At 33.0% G+C, this 23,912-nt stretch overlaps 1 protein-coding gene across 1 annotated transcript in view; it reads right to left on the bottom strand.

The window, feature by feature from the left end:
- Positions 1–1,922: 1,922 nt before the first annotated feature.
- LOC133193099 (uncharacterized) overlaps positions 1,923–23,912 on the bottom strand; it is a 47,234-nt gene continuing 25,244 nt past the window's right edge. The window contains exons 10-16 of the mRNA XM_061329073.1: positions 22,019–22,220; positions 17,150–17,214; positions 16,717–16,824; positions 15,660–15,839; positions 14,943–15,040; positions 10,667–10,805; positions 1,923–2,794 (exon numbers count right to left, since the gene is read on the bottom strand). Coding sequence (XP_061185057.1) covers positions 2,568–2,794; positions 10,667–10,805; positions 14,943–15,040; positions 15,660–15,839; positions 16,717–16,824; positions 17,150–17,214; positions 22,019–22,220 — 1,019 coding nt within the window. The 3' untranslated portion in view covers positions 1,923–2,567. The remainder of the gene's footprint in view (positions 2,795–10,666; positions 10,806–14,942; positions 15,041–15,659; positions 15,840–16,716; positions 16,825–17,149; positions 17,215–22,018; positions 22,221–23,912) is intronic.

The following is a 23,912-nucleotide window of genomic DNA, read 5'->3' as shown; positions in this document are numbered from 1 at the left end:
AAAATAGGTCTGCTAATAAAGAGGCGCAATTGGTACATGTAATACAAATTTTTTTTTTGCAAATTAAGGAAGGCCCTATTCACCTCGGTAAAGAATTATTGCTGAGGAGAATTAATTTCAGTGAACTCAGATTTTTCTTACTACCATTAACCACTATTTTTGATTTGGTTAATAATATGAGAAATACGCAGCATCGAATTTAATTTTACATTATATTACATATATATAATTTAATTTTGTTTGTATACTAGCCTCTGATTGGTTAATATCCAAAAAGGAACACAAATTATTTCTGTATAACCTGGTTTGGTATGGGGACACACCCCCCTGACAACCAGCTGAATCATCTGTATCCATACAATCCTCTCATTTCCAGTCCTCGGGATTCATGGAAAATTCCAGATTTAATGAATGTACCTTTAATTTCAAACAATAATTCGATCTTACCACATGTAACCAAACAACATGGCTGCTATGCCTATGTATCAGTTTTTACCTCCCCTCGATTCCCATCACTTCCGTTACTTCCGTTACTATGGTTGTATTATTGAGCGGCAAATTTGAACTGATAAAAAGTAACGAAATTTTACACCCATAGTTATTTAATGATTTTAAAATTAAATTATAAGGAATGACTCTAATTCTTGGCCAAATTATTCGAGTATAACCTGGTTTGGGTCAGTTTACGCTGTTTTATAATCCGCTTCGCGGATTATAAAGCGTAAACTGATCCAAACCAGGTTATACTCGAATAATTTGGCCAAGAATTAGAGTCATTCCTAAAGTAAATCTAGTACAGTTTACACTCACCTAGATGAAAAATGACTTCATAAACCCGGGCCACCCCCTACCCCCTTAATACATTTATAAGGAACATTTTTTACTTGAAAGACAATAAATGAAGTGAAATGTGTACCACAAGTAATGAATTCAGTATAACTTCTTGATCTCGAGTTTCGTTTTTTACATTCCAGTTTGAAATGAAATAGTCATAATATATATATATATATATATATATATATATATATATATATATATATATATATATATATATATATATATATATATATATATATATATTCGTACTTTGCTTAACATGTTTAAATTAGATAAATTATTTGTTCAATGAGCCGGGCAATTACAATCATTTGCACTGTTTTTATTAAATCAGTGGTCCAAGTACTGTAAATAATGAGGGTACATGTATTCGGTATCTTATAATATTCCATCAGTAATAATACGATTTCTTTCTTTTTGAATAGTCAAAACGAATATTTCTATTTCAAAAATACGGCAAAGGAAGGCAGGCAACAATTAATCGACTATACGTTAAATTTACGAAAACCCAAATGTATACACAAATATGTACTAGTACTTGCTAGTCTAGTATATAATATATAAGAACTTTATAATCTAGTACATATTTTTTTCAGTGGTTATTGTAGTATATATGCAGTAATAATTATGCGAGATGCTAAATATTTTGCCATTGAATTTTAGTTGAAAGCAAATTCTTGTTTTCAAGAGTTTTAATCTCAAACAAATGCCAATAATCGCTATTTACTTGTAAGAACATGATAACTATCATCACTTTTTCGTCACTTAAAAAAAAGACGGAGATATAATTTGCGCAAAAAGTGCCACCACAGAATAGTACTTTGGTACTCTTGGGAGTTCTACAAATGTAAGGCGGATTTTCTCAAATTTAGAATTCCAAAATTATACATAGTTCGTGTATGTATTAGCCTTTTAGGATGCTATAAATCAAATTTGACAAGATTTCCATTGTCAGATCGCTTTAATGGGAGTTCGCATGCAGTGCACCAGGTGGCAAGTCATATTTCATTGTATATATTCGTGCATGTATACTTTAAAAACACTCCAAATGCTTATGTGTTTCCTAAAAAAGTTGATTCAAGAGATACATAATTTATTTTTATTTATCTGTTTGTGAAAATGGTATTTCAGAACAAAACATGGCAGTTGCACATTCAAACAAACGTGATGATAATTATCACCATTAATATATACATAAAAAGAAAAATGGTATCGATTGCATAATATAGGTCGATGCAAAACATCCGGTTTTTCTTCGTAACTTTTTGCTAGATGACGTGATTTAGGATTTACAATGAAAGTTCATCCCTTCATTTTAGCATCCTCAAAGAATGTTTTTTGAAGCAGTATCAAAGTATTGGCACAGATGTCAATGAAACCGGATCTGACAGAATTGCAATATCCGGGTTATCGAAGTTTGCCCAAGAGGAAGCGATATTTGAGAAAAATGATACAAATAGTTATAAAATTCCAGATCATTGCTTCTTTATGTTGACTTAAATTAGCATTTAGATCGGGAAGTCGAGTACAAATAGCATATATCAAAATGATGCTCCTTTGATCTTTTTTTTTTTTTTTTTTTTTTTTTTTTTTTTTTTTTTTTTGCGTGACATCAGGTAAACCTTGTACTTTGCCATCGCGAACAAATTTTAGCTGAAATGAAATTGGAGTACCAAGTTGAATGCCATATTAAGTTAAATTAGTTTTTTTATGATCCTGATGGCGTTTTGTCACCTGAGAACTTGACGCAATGCTTGTCCAAGAGAACAGAAAACTAAGACCAAGTAGAGATGTGTGCATTGTGTGAACCGAGATGCTATGCTATAATAACTGTCGACAGTCTGAGGAATCGGAACCACTGCTCCTAGGCTGTCAGGCTGGTATGGTACAGTAGACGGACTTGAGTTGACAGTGGGTTGATTTTTTACATTAGATCTCGTTTGACATGGCTCTTTTACTGAAATAAGAAACAGGATGGCTCTGATACCCAATTTATCCGAAAGAAATATTTCTGCTATAAATACAAATCAGTTGGATGAGTAACCGCCTAATTTTGTTTAAAGTTTATCAAAAGTTAAGGGCAACACTTTAGTTCCTATATAAATTTAAACAAGAGGCCCATGGGCCTTGATTATCACCTGACCACATATGACCACTTAAGTCCACCTGGAACTGGAACTCTCGCATCCTGTGCAAAAATCTACTGAGATAACAAACTGTGATCAATGTCATAAATCTTGTAAAAATACGAAAAGTAAAAAAGGCAAAAACACTGGAATACACCAGAGGTGAAATGAGGTGCCTAGAAGAAGCAAACATCCCCTGACGATCGGTCACATCTGCTGAGAGCCCACTGTATTTATCAGGTAAACACAGGAATCCGTAACCAAAATCAGTATAAAACAATGACTGAACAATTGGTATGAAACATGTCAATAAAAATACAACTCAAGGTTTTACTTGCAAACAAGGTCATTATAACGACCATAGAATTTGCAAAATACAGAATTTATACGAGATTGTAAGCCTGTACTAACAACTTATTTGTCAGTAGCTTGTCTAGGTTTTAAAAATTGATTGCACTGGAATCATGCTCTTTCCGAATCAGTTGGAAGACATAAACACCATATGCATGTGATTGTGGAATAATATTTCTACATAAATAGGAGACGACGTTGCCGATGGAAAAGTTGACCTTATTCCGTTTTCACATAGTTTAGTTGCTAGTTTGCCATTAACGTCTTCAGTAAAATATAGAAATATGAAAGAGATATGGCAGACTCTCAGGCGTCTTTTATTTCGAGTTCACTAGGATATTTCCAGTCGATTTATAAGTAAAAGTAACTATTGTTAGTTGATAAAACGTCGTCGATATATTGGAATGTCGAATTAAAGGCAAAAGCAAAAGTTTACTGCTCAGGTAGGAGTTTTTGAAGAAATTCTGCTTCATAAAAATACAAAACAGGCACGTAGCATTAGGGGGGCCGGGGGTCCTAGTTTTTCTCAAGCATAACTTTTTACCATTGAAAATGGTCACTGAAAGGCCGGTCCCCCACTTTTTGTTGCAGAGTAGGCAAATAAGGGTAATAACTTTTTTTTTCTCTGCCCCCTTTCAAAAACGATGCTACATGCCTGTAAAAAATAAGTCAGTTAATAAAGAAGCATTATTTGTGCTCACTGGAATCTAACAGATTGTTGGAATACCTGACCTCCAAAGACTATAAATATTCTCAATGAAAAACCCAAGCATTATTTTAATATCAACTTTAGAGTACTTATATGTAGAATCGAGTGTTTTTTAACAAAGAATTTTTGTACAATTTTTGTACATTTTGTACATGGTCAATCACAAGCTATGACAATTTCCCGAGTTCCATTTTTAATGAAGAACACAGCTGTTTTGATTACAAGCTGTTCTTTTACTAGTAATCTTACTGGACAGAACCTCTCTACTAAAAACATGAAAATCTTAACTGCAGCTCACCTAATGTCTACGGAATAGAATGTTCCCTATGTGGGCTTATTTATGTTGGAGAAACTAAGGGTTCACTTAATAAAAAAAATAGCGGGGCACAGATTTCAAATTAACAACGGGGACCAGCAGCTTCTCTACAAGCACTTAATTTACCTGATCATTCTATTTTGTCAATGAAATTTTGGATTCTAGAAAAGATTTACCATCATACTAGTATCCCATCATTGACACCTTTCCATAGACATCGAGAAGAATACTGGGTTAGGAAATAAAGCACAGCCTTTCCATATGGTAGCAATGACGATGTCGATAGTGTTGGGACTCTTTCAAGTGTTGCAATGTGAATGTGATGGGGCTTTTTATCAATACCCAGAGACATCAGCCTAGTATGGACATCGGTTTTACAATCAACGTATTATACCCGATGTCTCTTTTTGATTCACTAATACCTAAGTAAATAAACAGTTAGGTCTTCATCACATTCGCACCAACTTTACTCTGTCCCTTTGAAAGTTTTAAATAGTCTATTTGAAAAAAAAATCAAGGAAAGTCCATATTTGGATCCTTCGACACCAGAATGCAGACTCGGATCTGTGATTATGGACATTGCAAATCACAGACTTTTTAAACCGCCACGTTTTACGGAAGAAAATACTGCTCAAACAACACGTTTGCCCATGCAACTCCAATTTGCCAACAAAGGAATTGACCCAATTAATATAAGTAATATTCTTAATCACAAAAGGGTCAAGTCTTGTATTCCGCCATATTTCAAGTTGAAGTCCACACCTTGTATTTCTTGCAAATATACATCGAATATTGTTTCCAAACTTATTAATACAGAAAACTCTACAGTGCCTATATATCGAACATCTGAAACATAATCCTCCAACGATTTCATCTTCTTCTTCACCCTACAACTATAGTCCTGCTGGACACCTCATTACTGGTGACGTAAATATAATAAATAATGAGGATCTTAAATCACTTATTTTACAAAGGCCAAAATTTAGGGAACTCCAATCTTTAAACTGGCATCATAATTTCATATATATTATAAATTCTTTGGAAAATTACAACAGGCGATGGACCAAACATGAAAAAGAAGACCTTGGTACTTTGTCAGAATGGATTAAAAGTATCAGTTGAATGTTGAAATCTCGCATTAAGCGATTGAGGGGCAATATGAAAACCATCTATCCTTCAGTCTTCAATGATTCAGAAAAGAAAAAAGAATTAGATAGATTACACGATCAATATGTACTGGCACCAGCTGACAAAGCAGGTAACAACATTGTCTTTGTAAGATTCATTATTTTAATTCTATTTTAGAGGAGCAAGGATTGAATTCTACAAGTGGTAATCCAACTTATACCCATAGCACTCTTTCTAAGGAGTAAATTCTTCATAATCATATTCAGTTTTAAATATTTTTAATATTCCCAACAAACAAATTGAACTCGAAACACCATACTGGATTCATAAACTACATAAAATCCTTAAAAAGATACATAGTGGGTTCCAGTAAATGTTCTAACAAGCCTCTTTCTTAACTCCTCACTAAAATAGCAGTGAAGGAGGAACTTCAGGAGTACTGTACAACAATATATTCGAGAAGTGGAGTCAATCAGATGTGGATACTTAAAAACTCCAAGAAACCTTTACAAAATTTGAAATCACAAAATTTTAGCAAAATCAATAACATCAAAACTTACGACTTTACAACACTTTATACAACCATTCCAAATGATAACTTTAAGTCCGACCTTTTTGACATCATAGACAGCTGCTTTTACAATAAAAATGGAACTCGTAAATTTACTTACCTTGTCATTTGCAAAATTATTTTGTTAAAAAAATCTATTTGTACACACAAGTACTCTGAGGTTGATTTTAAAAAGATGCTTGAGTTTCTGATTAACAATTTCTATGTAGTATTTGAGATCAAGTCTTCCAACAATCTGTCGGAATTTACATTGTATTAATTGTGGCCCTTTAATATCAGACCTATTTTAATATTCAAATGAAGCAGAATTTATTCAGAAAATAGAAAAAGAAGTTAATGGTAACCTAACAACATTTCGCAAGTTCTGTGATCAATACAATGACCTTGTAAGCAAATACAAACTGTCATTAAGTCGAATGCTGACTAACGTTTTTTCATACTAATTGTTAAGCCATTATTTACACACTGAATCGTCTACGGATTTTCCCGTTTGCCTGACAAGGAGCATACGGCGGGTGTGAACGGTCGCCAGTGGGTGCTTATTCCTCCATGGCACCTGATCCCACCTCTGATGTTTTCTGAGGTCCGTGTTTGCTCTGATTACTCCATATTTCATTGTCTATAATGTCAAAAAACCTGGACTTAAATTAACTGTGAGTAATGGTTAGGTTTTGATTAGTTATACGTCTTCATGTTATTGATTTAAGAAAAAAAATTATTCTAAATTTTCTAAAAGTTCTTTGGCGTTTTAAAGAATTTACATTTGATTTGAATATGTTGTTGCACAATTTGTCTGAGGTTTTTCCTTCACAGTAGTTAATAATTTGTAAAGTGTAAAGATAAGGGATTGGTAGAACAGTTACTTGAACCTGCAGTGTATATTTGTGAAGATTTTTTAAGTCTTGGAATGCAGTATAGGTACGCTAAAAGAAATTAACTTTTGTTGTCTGTAATGAAAAAAAAGTATTTAAAACATTTGAAAGGGAACAGTGAGATGGATTTCAGATGTGGAGTTAAAGATAATTTCTTCTTTAAGATTTTTAAAGGTGCAATGTATTTTCATTAATGATCAATTTAGGGGGAGGGGGTTGAAGCTATGAATATAACAGTTTTAGAAGAGGGCGAAATGTTTATTATAATCATGGGAAAAGTTTGCCTGCTAAATACTGTGGGTAGAGATTTTCAAAGAGGTAACATATTTTCAAAATATAAGCTCCACCCTAAGGCCTGAACCATGGATCTAGGGGCCATTAACATCATAATTTTAGTAAAACATTGAGTACTCGTTGTAATCAAGAAAACCGATTGTTAGATTCCATGAGTAAAGAAGAAGATTTAATAAGATATAGGCCTAATGCATTTTTAATATATGACCAACATAACCCCACCTATGCTGAATCATAAACCAAGGGCCCATAGATTTAACGATTGTGTTAAAAGGGCTTATGGCTTATCATAATCATGCTAACAATTCATCTGTTCCCCTTAACCCATAGATGCTTTATTCCAAATTTGGTTGAAACTGGTTCAGTCCTTCTTGAGAAGTTCACGTATGACGCCACATCGGACGAAAACACTTCACCTGCATGATTGTCCCAGGTGAACTAAGAAAAATAAAGCTTGAGAAAATAAACATTTTCTGAATTGCTTTGAAACCTGTCTTTCTATTTCTTTATTGTTCAACACTAAAAGACACATACAAATTTTATATAAGGTTTTTATTTCTAAATTACTTAGAAAAAGATTCCTTTTCAATATCTTTTTATTGCAACGAAATAAGATTTTTAAATCTCATATGCATAGAGAATAATTAATTCCACTTTAAGACTAGATCAATTCTTATATATGTGATCCATTATACTTAAACACAGCATTGCATAGCAGTTTCAAAAATTGTAAATCTTTAAATGTAAGGAATGAAATGAGCACAAGAAACCAAAGGCCAAAAAAAAAAAAAAAAAAAAAATGGAACGGCGCAAAATAATAAATTTTTGCACCAAATGAATAAACGCAAAAGCACGAGAAGATTGCCAAAAACGCGCGGAAAATTCATAAACATATAGATCATGTGCTTCTTGCTGTTCCTTTTGCGTAAATGAGTCTAATTAATCATTCTTTGTATGGCAATAATATTCTAATTCTACACCGTCGCTTCCGGTTTTGCGGTTCAACAGAGATTGCATTTCCATAGAACGAGGCTAGGTAGTTGTTTACTGCAGAGAACGAGAGGTGAATTTGTATCATATAATTTATTCTACTCAATAAATCCTCTAATTTTCAATGCAATGCAAATGTATAAATTGATAATTCATTCATGTTTTTGTGAATGAGTTATGAGAATGGCAATACGTCATCTTTTCTTTTTAACCTATATTGAGAAATTCTTAAGTCAGGGACTGAGAAGTTTTGAAATTCATATCTTAATTATGTGAGCAGAGGAGTAATTAAAACTGCAGGAATTCGAATTTTTAAGAAAAAAAATCTATATAAAATATATATACAAAAGTGTTAAATGAAAGAAAAAGTGAGCAAGCTCATATACCCCACGCTTCCCCAAAACTTGACAACGCAACACATAATGAATGGCACAGTGCGTTTAAAATACACAGTATAATTCAAAAAGGGGCAATACTAGCAAAAAAAAAAATCCTCATATGAAAACTTCTTGCATATGAGGACATTCAAATCTTATGAAATTATTTAAGGCAAAGCACTAATTTGAGGTGTGTGTGTGTGTGCGTTTGTGTGTGTTGGGGGTGTGGTGTTGGGGGGGGGGTGGGAGGAGGAGGGGAGGGAGAAATTTCTGTGTACTTCTATCCAAGACTTTTTGTAGGTGTGTGTTGAATCATTAATATTATCATCTCAACATCAATAGGGGTCTTTCAAGGTCATAAAATATTTCACAAAATTTCATTGCAAAAGCTGAATCCAGTGTATTTCCTTATTACGTGACTGAAAAGTTTTTTTTTTCAATAACAGCCAGAACTTTAAGGCCAAAAATAATAGAATCGTAATTTCCTAGCAATATACACAACTACACACTGTGTTTTAAATATCTGCAAAGTTTGATAAAATTCTGTACTGCAGTTTAAGAGGAGTTGCGCTGACAAACTGTTCATCTCTATATTCAAGATAAGGCCAAAAATCTAAGATGAAAAGTGCCGAAATTCCCCAAAAATAGAGGAATCGGAATTTCCTGGCAATATATACAACTACACACTGTGTCCTAAATATCTGCAAAGTTTGACGAAATTCTGTGCAGCAGTTTAAGAGGAGTTGCGCTGACAAACTGTTCATCTTTTCAAGATATGGCCAAAAATCTAAGATGAAAAGTATCGAAATTCCCAGAAAATTCCCAGAAAAATAACGGAATCGGAATTTCCTGACAATATGCACAACTACACTGTGTCCTAAATATCTGCAAAGTTTGACGAAATTATGTGCAACAGTTTAAGAGGAGTTGCGCTGACAAACTGTTCACGCCGAAACAAAACAAAACATATTTACATATTACTATCTTGTTGTAAATTTTGAATTTACTAGGGGGAGGTAAATATCATGTTGTAAATTTTGCATTTACCTCCCCCTAGTAAATTCAAAATTTACAACATGATATTACAAACAAAAAACAAACAAATGAAAATGAAAAACGGAAAATTATACCAAGAATGAACTAAAAAAAATTATGTTTGTATAGTTACATAGTTTATGACCTATGTAGCTGTGTACTTTTATTCTAACATTTATTCGTTCTGAGGGTAGCCTATATATTATCTATAAAACTAGTTCTGCTGGCTATATAGCCTATCTACCGACGCTGTATTTCTGCACAGTTTTGATAACAGAGGACGTGGCTGAATATCTTTTGAAACAGTAGATGTATATACTGTAGTTTTTCTGTGAGAGGACCACGAATCTTATACTATCGTAGTGTGATAGACCTCATAACATTTTATAATAGTTTTCTTATGAGAGGACGCAAATATCGTGCTAATTTTTTAATGGTTTCTTGTGAGAGAATGGTGGACCCAATTCTTTTTTAATAGTTTATGTCCGAGTGCAAGCCTAGGGATTCATACCGAAAATTATGGCTTTTTTTTTGTTTTGTTTTTTGTTTTTTTTGTTTTGTTTATTGCTTTCTCTTTGGAATAACGTTCCAGTGCTGTTTTCCTCTTACGCGCTATATTTCATTTCCAAGTTGTTTTATTTATTTATTTATTTATTTATTTATTTATTTATTTATTTATTTATTTTTTGCAGGTATATAAAATTATGCCAAATCAGTAACATTGATTTTTGGGTATCATATCCTTTGATGGTGTTATCTATGTAACTTTAAGTCATGCAGTTTGGTTACAACCTTTAGGTAGCTGTCGTTCATCTCTTACTTTGACACAAATCAGATGACATACGTTCAATTTCATTAAACTACAGAGCAGCTTATTAACAAAGGCAATTAAGCTAATTAATTAAGCTAAACTAATTAGAGGTTATCTTAATGTTGATATTTGGATGCCTTTCTTGGTAACTTTTTTTCTTATTTACCGTGGAATCCTTCTGCATGTCTGTGTAGAGAGTTTACAGGTAATTAAGGATCAAGTCCTGTCTGATCACTTCAATATTTTTACCTTTTAAAAACAGTTCTGCATCTGCTTGTCTGTCGTGATGAGCTAGGACATTTGTGAACATTCCACACTGTGGGGTGGGCATTTTGTAGATCACTTGCTGAGGAAAATCGTATTTGTATTCAAAAGTACTGTATTTAACCTAGAAAAAAAGAAAAAAAAAAACAAAGGCTAAGTTATAATTTGTCCAGGTAATTTTAAACATATCTGATAATATTTGTGGTCAAGAATAACTGTGCTAATGAAACACCTACATCTTATGTAAATGAATTACATTACTTGATGCAGTCAGATTCTAAGTTATAATTTTTGCATTCAAAAAAGAAAAATCAACCTTTCTCAAACTTCTTTCCTTTCTCGTAAATTATATTTTATCAATTGACAACTTAAAGAAATAATATTGCGGAATTTATATCTGTCAGAAGGACACTACCAAGAATAGAAAATGGACCTTTTTCCAGTTCTGATAGAATAAATACAGTTGTAGATTTATATTCAGATATCGACTTAGAAGATTTTAAGTAAATTTATATGTCATTATATGCCTGTACAAATAATTGCACACTATATGTCAGTGTAGCCCCGACCTATAATAAGAATTGGCGGTTTTGTTTGTTTGTTTGTTTTTTTTTTTTACTTTATAGGTGAGCAAGTCTAATTTGTCGGTCTGAGATTCCTTTGACAACCTGTATAGTTCTCTTTAATACTTAAATAATTTAAATGATCTCTTTATTATTTTTGTTTATTAAATATCATTTTATAGCCCAGAAATACATTTATATTTTAAAACATTTGAATAGATATATCGGTACCTTGCGTTGATTGAAATCAGATATTACACTGTCTTTATATGCTGTGTGCTTCTACATTCTTATTTAAAAAAATGTATATCTTTACAAAACTTGACTGAGCAAAGAAATTCTCGAGAATCGAGTTATTAGGGGGAGGGGTTTCATTCAGAAAATTTTAAAAATTTACATTGCTCTAGGAATAAAGGTATCGAGAGAAAAAAACAATAAGAAAGACCTAAACATTTTCCCCGTTGATATGAAGCCTCGTAGCGTGATCATCTTTGTCAGTGGGTGGCATTTATTGATGCTTTAACCTTCAGCTACTTGGAATTTCCCAAAGAAATAATTTTTTGATTAAAATATCATTCTCCCAGACATGTATTATAAATGTATCCCTGATTGTAAAATAAAATTTCATACAAAATCATAACTAGCTGGATTTATTATTATAAAATTTAAAAGTCATTTTACCAATAGATTAACTTTGAAATAAGTTGATGACAAGCACCTTTTCCTTCGTGGGGGTAAATTTACAACATCAACAATATATTAAGATATGCAATAAAGATGAAAAAATAAAAAAAAAATAGGAAAGGCGTAAACAAACATCCTATCAGCCTGGAGGGAACACAAGCATTAATGAATACATGAACATCGGAATGTGTTAATATATAGTTTATTAATTTGAGAATATTTTTTACGAAATGAAACAATTTACATGACTTAACGTGCAATTCGTCAGTAAAAAGGCAAAAATAGTTTATTGTCCAAAAAAGGATATTATATCATTAGAAGAAAAGCAACTCTAATTTGGTATGGTGGTTAATTCCAGATAAATGCACGTTTTCCCTAGTTATGAAACGCTTAATTCATGCCTTGCTTTTCTCACGCATCCCCATGCCAGACCTAGGGTTCTATTTCAGTCGAGGCAGGGAGTCTGACGGTTTAGGTCAAGAGCGAAGCCCTGATAGGGGCCGGGGGGGGGGGGGCGGGCGAAGCCCCGCAATCTCTTGGTTTAAAGTTATACATGACGTATCTAAGCTGGGAAAAAAAAAATACGAAATTGCGATATATGTACGTTATGATTAAAATTTTCACTGATTTTTAACTCGGACTATAGTTAAGTTGACTTTAAACTTTAAACTTTGCTGCAATTGTGTTGAATACGAGTATTGACATGATCCGCCAAGCGCATGACTGCGGGAAAAGCATTAAAACCATGATGGAAGAAGAGATATAAATGTACATGATATTGTTGGCATATCATAATTTTTTCTTTACTTCTTTCTATTGCCCATCTCTTCCTCTCTGTATTTGTTGAACCGCTTGTATTCGCTGGCGGAGTTATTCAAATATCTATTTTTTTATGGAGTCGGTAAATGAATCGGTTATTGTTTTAAATTTTTGATATCTTTGAAACACGATTTATTTAAATTGTCCTTTATCTGTATCTTTATATATTTATGAGGCAACTTAAAAGATCTTTTTAAATTTGGTGATACGAATTTATCAAAAATATGCCATATACAGCTTTAAGATGTAGGAAGTGCTTTGCCTATATCCCCTATCCCCCCTCCAATAAAAAAAACTCTCTTTGATTGTTTGGAAGAATTAATTCAGCTATCATAATACTGTTCACTTATTAAGAGCCTACATAGCAAGCTCCATTTGTTTGTACAACCAGAAGTAATGCACTGTGCCTAATAAGTAGTTATGAAAAATTTGATTGTGTCGTGATTTTTCTTGTGAATAGATCCAAAATTTTCACATATGCTCCGCTCCCAAGAGCATCGAGTTCTTTATCGTGCTACGTTTATCGTGAACGTTTGCTGCAACATGGGAATATGGGTTTAAGGTGGCAATCGAAAAAAAAAATGTTTTTCACTTCAAATACCGAGCGCAACGGAACGATGGGACTGTTCTGTCGCTCAGTAGGCGTCCGCTTAACGGTACCTACTGAGCCACAGCACCCCTATAGTATTTTTGATTTATGTATATTTATATGCACGTTTTTATGAAGAATTAGACTCATCAAGTAATGTAATCCATGACAGTGTGACCGATCTTTCTTAATGAAAAGGGTGTTTAAATAATTATTCCAAGTTAAATGTGATGCTTACTGGTCAGATATATTGACTTTGAAGTTTAGAGTCTATACTAACAAAATAATCCCAGATTATAAAAGCTTGATTTCTTATACGGAGATTGCCTAGGCCACAGGCACTTGGGGTCTGGACCCCCCCCCCCCTTTCCATTTTTTTCTTTTTAAATATGAGGTCGAGACACCTTTTTCCTATTTTTGTATTCTAATATGCACTATATATTATCAATAATGTAACTCTTTTGTCTCTATATGCTGTTTTTAAATATACCGTTTTCGACTGATACATAAAAAGAGAGAAGGCTTGCAACTCTTTTCTCGTCGTCTGCCTCACCTCGCTCAAACTTCGCCTGATTATTTATCTAAAACATAAGAAAACATGGGATATGCATACATCAATAAATTTGTTATACATTCTTCTTCCTTTTCATATTTCCATTTAATTTTTATGTGCCCCCGATTTGTATATATTTCGATTAAATCAACCGCATCTAGGGTAAATTTTGTTGATGTGCACTAGCTGGGACGGAAGTGTCCGGTATTTTCGGGCGTCATCATTAAGTGTAATGTCATTCGGAACATTAAATGAAAGAGGGAAAAAATCCCGAATTTTCTCTTCATAATATATGTAACGGTAAGTTCCGTGTATAACAAGATAACTCTAACTAGCAGATTCTAATGGATGAAGATTAACATTTAACATACGACTTAGACGACCAAATTTCTCAATATTTTTATTACAAAGCTTGGAATTTTTATTTAATACAGAACATTTGTAAAGTTAGAGTTACCGTTATTGCACTTCCGTCCCAGCTAGTGCACATCAACAAAATTTACCCTAGATGCGGTTGATTTAATCGAAATATTTCCAAATCAGGGGCACATAAAAATTAAATGGAAATATGAAAAGGAAGAAGAATGTGTAACAAATTTATTGATGTATGCATATTCCATGTGTTCTTATGCTTTAGATAAATAATCAGGCGAAGTTTAAGCGAGGTGAGGCAGACGACGAGAAAAGAGTTGCAAGCCTTCTCTCTTTTTATGTATCAGTCGAAAACGGTATATTTAAAAACAGTATATAGAGACAAAAGAGTTACATTATTGATAACATATAGTGCATATTAGAATACAAAAATAGGAAAAAGGTGTCTCGACCTCATATTTAAAAAGAAAAAAAATGGAAAGGGGGGGGGGGGTCCAGACCCCAAGTGATTGTGGCCTAGGCTGCCTCATTGAAAACAACGACCAAGGTCCTACCAGGATGGCTACCTCACTGATGTATACGGTTATTTCTTGTTTGAGACCAAAGTCTATGTCTATTTTTTATCTTTACATGTATCTATCTGTACAAGATTTGAGCAGTCCATTTGTATTTTTAACCTACCCAACAGTTGTATTCCTCTGCTTCATCTTTTGATTTTGTTATAAGATACTTTTCAAACAACGAACTTGTGTTGTAAATGTATTGCAAACACTGGTATTCTGCAGAGAAAGAGAGAAAAAAAAGAACATAATGCAAAGGATAATACAGAGCCATTCTTTTAACAGAAAATTACGCTTTACTTAGTAGTTTTCCAATGGGATATTGTTGGTTAGTTCTATCAATCCCCCACCTTTATTCCCCATTAAAATTAACCGGTGAGATAAATCTTCAGACGTTCTGTGTTACAGCGGATTCAAAAAATGTAGTAAATAAAATGTGGATTTTCCAAAACTCCACAGAACTTTAAAAAAAATGAAAATATTTTTTCCCAAAGTCACTAACATCAAAACTTGTCAATACTTTACACAACCATTCCTACATAGCAGAGTAGACGCACTAAGTTTGTCACCAAGTACTTGAGTACTCGTCTATCGTTCGGTCATACGATAATTCACTTAATATCTTTTACTCGTTAAAAATCTTAAATTTAAGCAAGAAAAGTGATAGAATTTTAAATTTCAGCAGCTGGTCATTTGTTGCCAAAGCTTAAATTCTTCTCGATAATGTGGATCAAATTATGTTTTTGAAAAAGAATTATTTCGTACTGTATATACATGTAATTAGGGAAAGAGATCTGTACATTCTTTCATGTTTCAGAAAGATAAACTACTCCCTTACGTTTGGCTTCATTGATTCCCTGACAATCTTTGCCGTGGACTGTTAGAGTGGTCACTGTGTTACATGTTTTGGGATCTACATCTGAGATCATTCCTAAACACTGCCGTCCACCATAGGTACCATTAAACATAAACCGTCCTTCAAACCCACAGTATGATCCAAACAGTAAACCATCATCATCTACAAATACAAAATTTAAGAACACTCAGGCAGTGAAATCAACCAGTAATTACACATTAACACATGTGTCTAGTGGAGGATCTAGGATTTATCAGGTGGCACAAATCAATTGAGTACACGTATGTATCAATATCTTACAGAGACGTGACGTTTTGGGAGCACTCTCTCACTGAAGCCTATACAATATTTCTGTATAAAATTTAAATTAATTCTAAATATTGTACGCATGTGAGTCGCTGCATACATGGTAGATGCATATATCCCCCTTCTCGACTCTACAAATTTGCTCTGTTTTTTGCGTTTCATGTTAGCTTACACGCCTAAAAATCGGATAAATATAAGAAAATGTTTTGTGCTTTGAAATCAACTTGTATCTTAATCACGATGAAATCAGAGATGTGTTGTTTATTACTAGCTATTCTTAAAAAAGTTTGTTTGATTGACTGCTTCTGAATACAGTTAGTTCCATCCGAGGCATGCGACAAATGTAACCATTTGTGCACACAGACAAATGTAACCATTTGCGCGCACATGGCGCGACAAACTTTTTTGTTTGTTATACAGTCTCCTGGATTCTTGTCACTTGTATAAATCCGGACCGTAGCAACGGTTTCAAAATTGAGGGGGGACCTCCCAAAAAATATCTAAATACGTATTTACTATAGCAAAATACTATGCTCAGAAAAAAGGGGGCAGCACTTGACTATTAAAAATATTAAAAAATGTAATAAAAATTTGTTGAACTATTGGATTACTGGAATTAAAGTAGTGTAAATTCACATTGAAGTGTTTTCTATTATGTGCTGTTATTTCGTTTCGTAATATAGACAATCGTAATCTAGATATATTTCGTTATATTGTTGACCTGCAGACCTACATATAAGTGTTTTCCTAGCACTACTGCGGTAAGTATCCAGTAGGGGGTATTCGTCGTCCCTAAACTGACACAGAGACTCGTATGGTTGGTTCTCTCGAACACTAGGACCTAAAAAAAATACCAAATGTAATTATTTATCAATTATATGATAGTTTTAGAGATATTATTACTGTAAACTAATTTCCTTTGCGTGAAAAGTATCGAATTTCAGAAGGAAGAGAGACTTTGAGAGTTTTAAACACTTTTTTGTTAGAAAGATAACCTGAAAATGAAAAAAAGCGCGAAAGAAAATCTTTGCATATTTTCTTGTAAGATAAAATCGCGAAACAGAGTAGCCGTGAAGTAAAATTGGTTTACGGTATAAAGCTTAAATAATCGTCCTTCAGCCTAGGCACATTTTCTTTGACACATTTTGTTAACATAACTGACTTACCAATTCTGTATCGAAGAATATTGTTGCCAAGTCTTTCTAATTCGATGCATGAGTACCTATTGGAGCTGTAAGCAGAACAATGTAATGTTATACTTGTCTTAAAATTTGTGATTTTTTCATGTCATGTATGTCATGGAAGTATGAAAAAGAAAATATTCAGCAAAATTTAAACAAGAGGCCCATGGGTCACATCGCTCACCTGAGCACATTGGTTAGGAAAAAAGCAGAAAATTGAAAAGTTTACGGGAAAACGAAGGGGGGGGGGTTAAACTTACCCTACCTCAAGATGCTTCCTTATCAATATTACTAATCATGGCTGTGCTGTTCTTGAGCAAAACAATTTTAAAGAGTTTCCCCTTATGTATTCCTATGTTAAACTCTGATCGCTCATTGTGGCCCCACCCTACGCACCCTAAATTTGAACAAATTTGAATCTACACTAGCTCAGAATGCTTCTATAATATGGCTTTGCTGTTCTTGAGCAGAAGATTTCTTTCAAGATGATTCCTTTACTAAAACTTTGACCCCCTGTTGTGCCCCAACTCCTGGGGGTCATAATTTGAACAAACTTATTCTACAATACCTAAGGTTGGTTGCTTCTGTAAAAATGTGACTATTAATGGCTTAGTTGCTCTAGAGAAGAAGATTATTTACTAAAGGATATTTCCTATGTATGATCAGGTTCTTATAAAGGATATATAGGTTTTCCTTTCACTCTGTCTGAGTTAATGATTGGAATGTTTAATAAGACTGCTCTGCCTGAGGGTAAATCACACAGTATTAAAATTTTTCTCTTAACTAGAGACATAGTCTGTGTAATGTACTACTTGCACCGTGTTTCTCCCTAGGTCCCTATTGATAGATAAGAACCGGAAGACTCAATCTTCTTCAGATTTACAACACCCAGAACTTAACATCAATTCCCTAGGATACTTGCCACTTGTGCTTATAACTTTTATACTTTCATTCTGCTCTTACCCTTAACTTTATTGCTGATTTAACAGCTAACGTCTTCTCCGAGCTTTTGAATACCATGTCTTCAATACGTTTTACACAAATACACCTTGTCCATTACACTTATATATTCCTCAGTAAAACTTTGACCCCCTGTTGTGTCTGCGCCCAACCCTTAGGGTCACGATTTTAACAAACTTGAATCTACACCACCTGAGGATTCTTCTATATTAATATGACTAACAATGGCCTAGCTATTCTTGAGAAGAAGTTTTTTAAAAGATATTTCCTCTATCTTCCTACGGTAAACATTGACCCCCCTGCTGTGGCCCTGCCCTACCCCCAGGGGTCATGATTGGAATAAACTTGAATCAATACTACATAAGAATGCTTGCATATAAATATGACTAATCATGGCTTTGCTGTTCTCAAGAAGAAGATTTTTAAAGACATTTCCAATACATGTGTATTCCTATGCAAAACTTCGACCCCCTCTTGTGGCCTGCAATACCTCCCAGGGTTATGATATGAACAAACTTGAATCTAGAGTATGTAATTAAGCTTAAGTTTCATCTTTTTCTTGCGCAGTGGTTCTTGAGAAGAAGATTTTTAAAAGAGCTACCAAATTTTCACGAATTCTTAATTATCTCCCCTTGAAAGAAGGCGTGGTACTTCCTGTGACCAAACTTAAATCCCCTTCACCCAAGATTGCTTTGTGGCAAGTTTGGTTGAAATTGGGCCAGTGGTTCTTGGGAAGAAGTCGAAAACGTGAAAAGTTTACAGACTTCGGCTCAGGAGAGCTATTAATGAGATTTAAAAAAAAAAAAAAAAAATAGATATTTCTCCTTCGCCAATCATACCTTTGGTCATCCTTCCTTGACCCTGAATAGATGACATTGATTATATATATATATATATATATATATATATATATATATATATATATATATATATATATATATATATATATATTAAAAAAACAACCAATGTCTCCTCTTGGTCATGTAACCAGACAATTAGATGTTCATTAGATGTTCTTTTAGGAGAACAGAATAACATACTGCTAATTTGATCAGAACCATGTCATAAATCTGAATTAAAGTTCAGAGTTTTCTTTGCACCTTTAAGTCGGTATTTTAATAAAAATAGTTACAGACATGATATTCAATAAGTTGAAGTAGGTTACAGCAGCATAAAATATACAAAAGTACTTAGAATTTACTGATGGACATAATATACATTAGATAAATTAATAAACAATGATGTAAAATTTAAATTATTCAGTAATGATTTTTAAAGAACCAAGAACCATATAGAATATGAACAAAAACTTATTTCCCCATTTCATGAATGTGGCATTTGCTTTCAATATATGCTACATTATTCACTGTATTTCTTTTTATTAAAATGTGATTACTTAGTCAAGTTTTTCAGACTTGCTATGATAAAAATAGTTGATACCATATGCTCATATTAGACAAAATTTGGTTGCTTTAAATTATGTCTTGGAAGTCATTTTTGAACATTTTCAGAGTCCCATTATACAAACGCTTTTAGCAATGTTTTCCATATTTTAAGAATATGACATGACCGTGTGAAGAGTGATTCCGAACTGATAAGCTCTGCTGCTCTTCTGTCTGTCAGTTCTTATGAATTGTTTTCAAATAACATTTATTGCATATCCAGGTACATGTCAGCATAAAATATTATTCTGCAGTTATCAGTTATAAATATACAGGTTCAAGCGAAAGACTACCTTGACGTACGAACCAATTACAGCGATGTGAATAAAAACTGATGCGTTTACAGAATATCTTCATTATTTCAAGAATATTTCTGCAACTGTAATTTTTGCGGATTTGTCCTATCCGCAAAAAATTAACAACAGCAGAAAATACTATTAAAGGTATTACCAACTACACGGATATTCATTTCATTTCTGAAGCTTCTTGTATCTCTTTCTCGGTGCAAGAAGCTTCACATAACGTTGAATATTGCTATGAAATTAGGAAACTTGAACATTTTTCCTTCTTGGCAATCATTAAAACAGTTTTTTTTTCATAAACATAAAATATATCGTATTCAACTTAAACTCTGTTAGATTAATACACTTTGAATGACTAAAATGATATTTCTTTATTGATGAAAAGGTAACTAAATCAAACAAATGGTCCATGGGCCACAACGCTTACCTGTGGAAAATAGATCTCTCATGTTCTTCATCAGCAGCTTTTTTTTTTCTATTATATATTCCTATGTAAAACTTTGATTCCCTGTGGTGACCCCACCCTACCCCCAGGTGTTTAAACAAACTTGAATATACACTACTTGAAAATACTTCCCTATCAGTATGACAAATCATTGCTGTTCTTGAATAGATTTTTAAAGATTTTTTCTCTACATATTCCTATGTAAAACTTTGATCCCCCCCGTTGTGGCCCTACCCTATCTTCTATTCTCTCTTTATGGCCACATCTGGCTAACTATTCACCTTAAGATGCCACTGGGTAAAAAATGTGCGGTAACTTTAAACTTTCAATCTAGGTTTAAGCAGGCCTTCGTTCAAAAATATTGTTTAAAAGTTTTCTGTTCTTTCCTAACAAAAATATACTTTAGTTAACTATAATTTACTCTAGTTAACTATAGTTTCAAAGTTTGAACTATAGTAAATTAAAGTATATTTACTATCTACTTGAGAATGTTATATTTAAAGTCATGCACATTGACTTTAATTTTTTTTAAATGGAAATATTACTTGTATATTCACATTTTATTTCTAAATTTTACATTATTGGTATTGAATTTAAGATATTTTCAGCTTCAAAATCTCAAAAAATGTTCTAGAGTAAAAGTTGATAGTAAATCAAAGTATTTACTATAGCTTACTATAGTAAACTATAGTATAGTTAACTATAGCAAAGAACTATGCACCCTACCTTTCAATTCCGGAATAAATTTAAGACCCATTTAATTCAATATTAACGAAAATATGGCCATTCAAACGTTTTGAATGCAAAGAAGAATTTGATTAATTAAGTAATTGATTAATAGTATCAATACCAGTGTCATATAGTGAATTGCTCTAAATTACTAATTAATCTTTTTATAACAGGCAATGTTATCCTTTCAAATCAGGTTTTAAAACATCAACAGATTTTAAAAATATTCACGGGCGTGGATAAATAACCCTAATTGTTTCCGTATGATTAAGTCCTGTAAATTGAATATATAAGACTGATAAAGTACAGTTTTTTTAAAGTTGTAATATTTTTTAAATTTGTAAGAAAATGTCCATTTTCGCTGTTTTTGTCTGTAAACAAATCCCAGTGAAAGAAAAAAAAAACTTATGAATTTGTTAACTAACAATACATAATACCAGTAAAAAGGAATATTTGTTTCAATTTTTTTTTTGTTTTCCGTTGATAAACACAAATTTTACAAAAATTTAGAGTTATCGCGCTTTGTTTTCCCAAATAAATTATGTTTTGTGAAAATTCATATAAATATCTATACAAATATGAAAATTCATTTAAATGTGTTTACTTGGGGGTAGGTTGCAGAACAATGCTATCGTTCGCAGTTCTTTCTGTTAGGGTTGAACCAGTTTGATTTTTTTTACTTCACAGTAACCTAGATTCATTCAAATTTCATTAGTTTTATATTTTTGAATTTGATTGTTCACTTTAAAAGTTTTCTATTTGACATTATTTCATATTTACATGATGTATCTGTATTTGTTCTCTCTGTTGTGTTTCATTTCTGATCGTTAAAATAGGCAATAAATACCTACTTGTTTTCTTTTTACTTAAATAATTTATGAAATGAGCTGTCATTCCTTCTTATTTTCATGTATGTTTAAGTAGAATATCTGTGGTATGCACAACAGCAACCCCCCCCTCTCTCTCTCTCTGGTACCATCCGTTATTATAAGCTGTGGTGACCGTATACTGGTGCTCGTCTGGGGTCCTTTGATAACACTGGAACGCCCCCATCTCAGAAAAATCGACATGAGAGGAGTTTATGACAACTTTCTCAAATCGGTTTCGCTCAATTAGCTTCCATTTTCCATACAATTTTGAACTGAATGAACACGTCTTCCGTGAAGCTGAATTTTCATCTAAAAATAAAAAAGAGTGTTCTTACATTTTGTAACTGTCGAATGGTTGTCAGATTGAAATAGTGCACGGTTTATAAATTTACCGAACAAATAAATCTTACTGTAGGACTTTTTTAATTAGGTTCTTAGTAAATATTCTGTAATAGTTTCAACAGAGAAGTAAACAAAAATATCAAGGATCATGTTATTTAACCTTTTAAATTAAACCTAATGAAGTAACCTAAAAGAATTTTCAAGTTCAAATAGTTCGAAAGATTTACTCAGGTTACCAAATGCTATCAATTTCTGTCTGTTATAGTGTAGAACGAAGGTCATTAATATTTAGCTTAATTCTTTCCTGAAATGGCTAATTTCAACCAGTATAAATACATAACATCTATGGGTGAAAATGGAACAGAAATTGAAAATTTAGCCCCCCCCCCCTCTCCTTCTTTATGGGCTGAAGAGGAAACTAAAAATCCTCAAAAAGGCAATTTTCAAAAATCTTTATATAAAATCATACATATCTTTCAAGTGAACGGTTTTCATAATTATAATAACCTCTTAAAACAATAAGATATTGACTCCAATTGGTCATTCTTTATTTGTTTGACAATGTTTTATCTCTAGGACATGTTCGGCAGGTAAACAGTTTCCATGGTGAAAACGAGCAGATAGTATCTGGAGAAAGATTCATGATTTCTGGGTTCAAGGTTAAGTTAGGCTTAGTTGGTCACATGCTAAAAATTCACTAAATTTTTGAAATATCAATTTGCTCCTGGGGAGTATCAAACAAAGCAAAACAAAGAAAAAAACTAAGAATACAAAACAAGAGGCCCATGGGCCACAACGCTGACCTGAGTATCTATGGCCCTTTTGTTCTTCATCAGCAGATTCTTTTTCCAACATATTCTTATGCAAAACTTTGATCAAATATTATGGCCCCACCCTATCCCAGGGGTAATTATTTGAACAAACTTCAATCTAAGCTACATGAGGATGCAGCTGTATAAATATGACTAATCATGGATTTGCTGTTCTTGAGAAGAATACTTTTAATGATTTTTTCCTATGTATTCCTACGAAAAACTTTGATTGCCCATTGCGCATTGTGGCCCCGCGCTGCTTCCGGGGGTCATGTTTGAACAAATTTCAATCTACACTATAGATCTGCAGATGCTTCATATAAATATTACTAATCATTGCTTTTGCTGTTCCTGAGAAAAAGATTTTAAAAGACGTTCACAGAATCTTTATTACACGCATGGGTCATTGTATACTTCCCATTTTTCGATCGGATACATATTTGTGGTTTCCCATGGTAAAACCTACAACATTGGGGGGGGGGGGGGTATCACCCATCTTTTATCCGCTTTTCTATTTAGCGTCTTTGTTGGAATGCGGATTCCGCTAAATCAAATACATCACGAAATGTCTTGTTGATATCGAGTTAAATTTAGCACACAGGCCTTTGGATCGCTTAAATCCGACTTTAAAAAATCGGGGTGTATAAAAAAGATAAAGGTATGGAACTCCTTTCATAGGGTACCCACTTTCGCTAATAAAATACTTTTAAATCGAATGCTCCAGAATTTTACTTTCTATTCATATCTATTCATATATAATCACTCTACATTACTACCAAAGTTCACTCCGAAATTCCATGTACTTCCCGAGATATGGTGAAATCAATTCCAAAATTGACCTACTTTT

The sequence above is a fragment of the Saccostrea echinata genome, unplaced genomic scaffold (assembly GCF_033153115.1).
Source record: "Saccostrea echinata isolate AGI-Se365-2 ecotype Australia unplaced genomic scaffold, CSIRO_AGI_Sech_v1 ptg000027l, whole genome shotgun sequence".
Classification (NCBI taxonomy): Eukaryota; Metazoa; Mollusca; class Bivalvia; order Ostreida; family Ostreidae; genus Saccostrea; species Saccostrea echinata.
The sequence above is the reverse complement of the archived record's forward strand: the minus strand, read 5'-3'. Positions and strand labels throughout refer to the sequence as shown.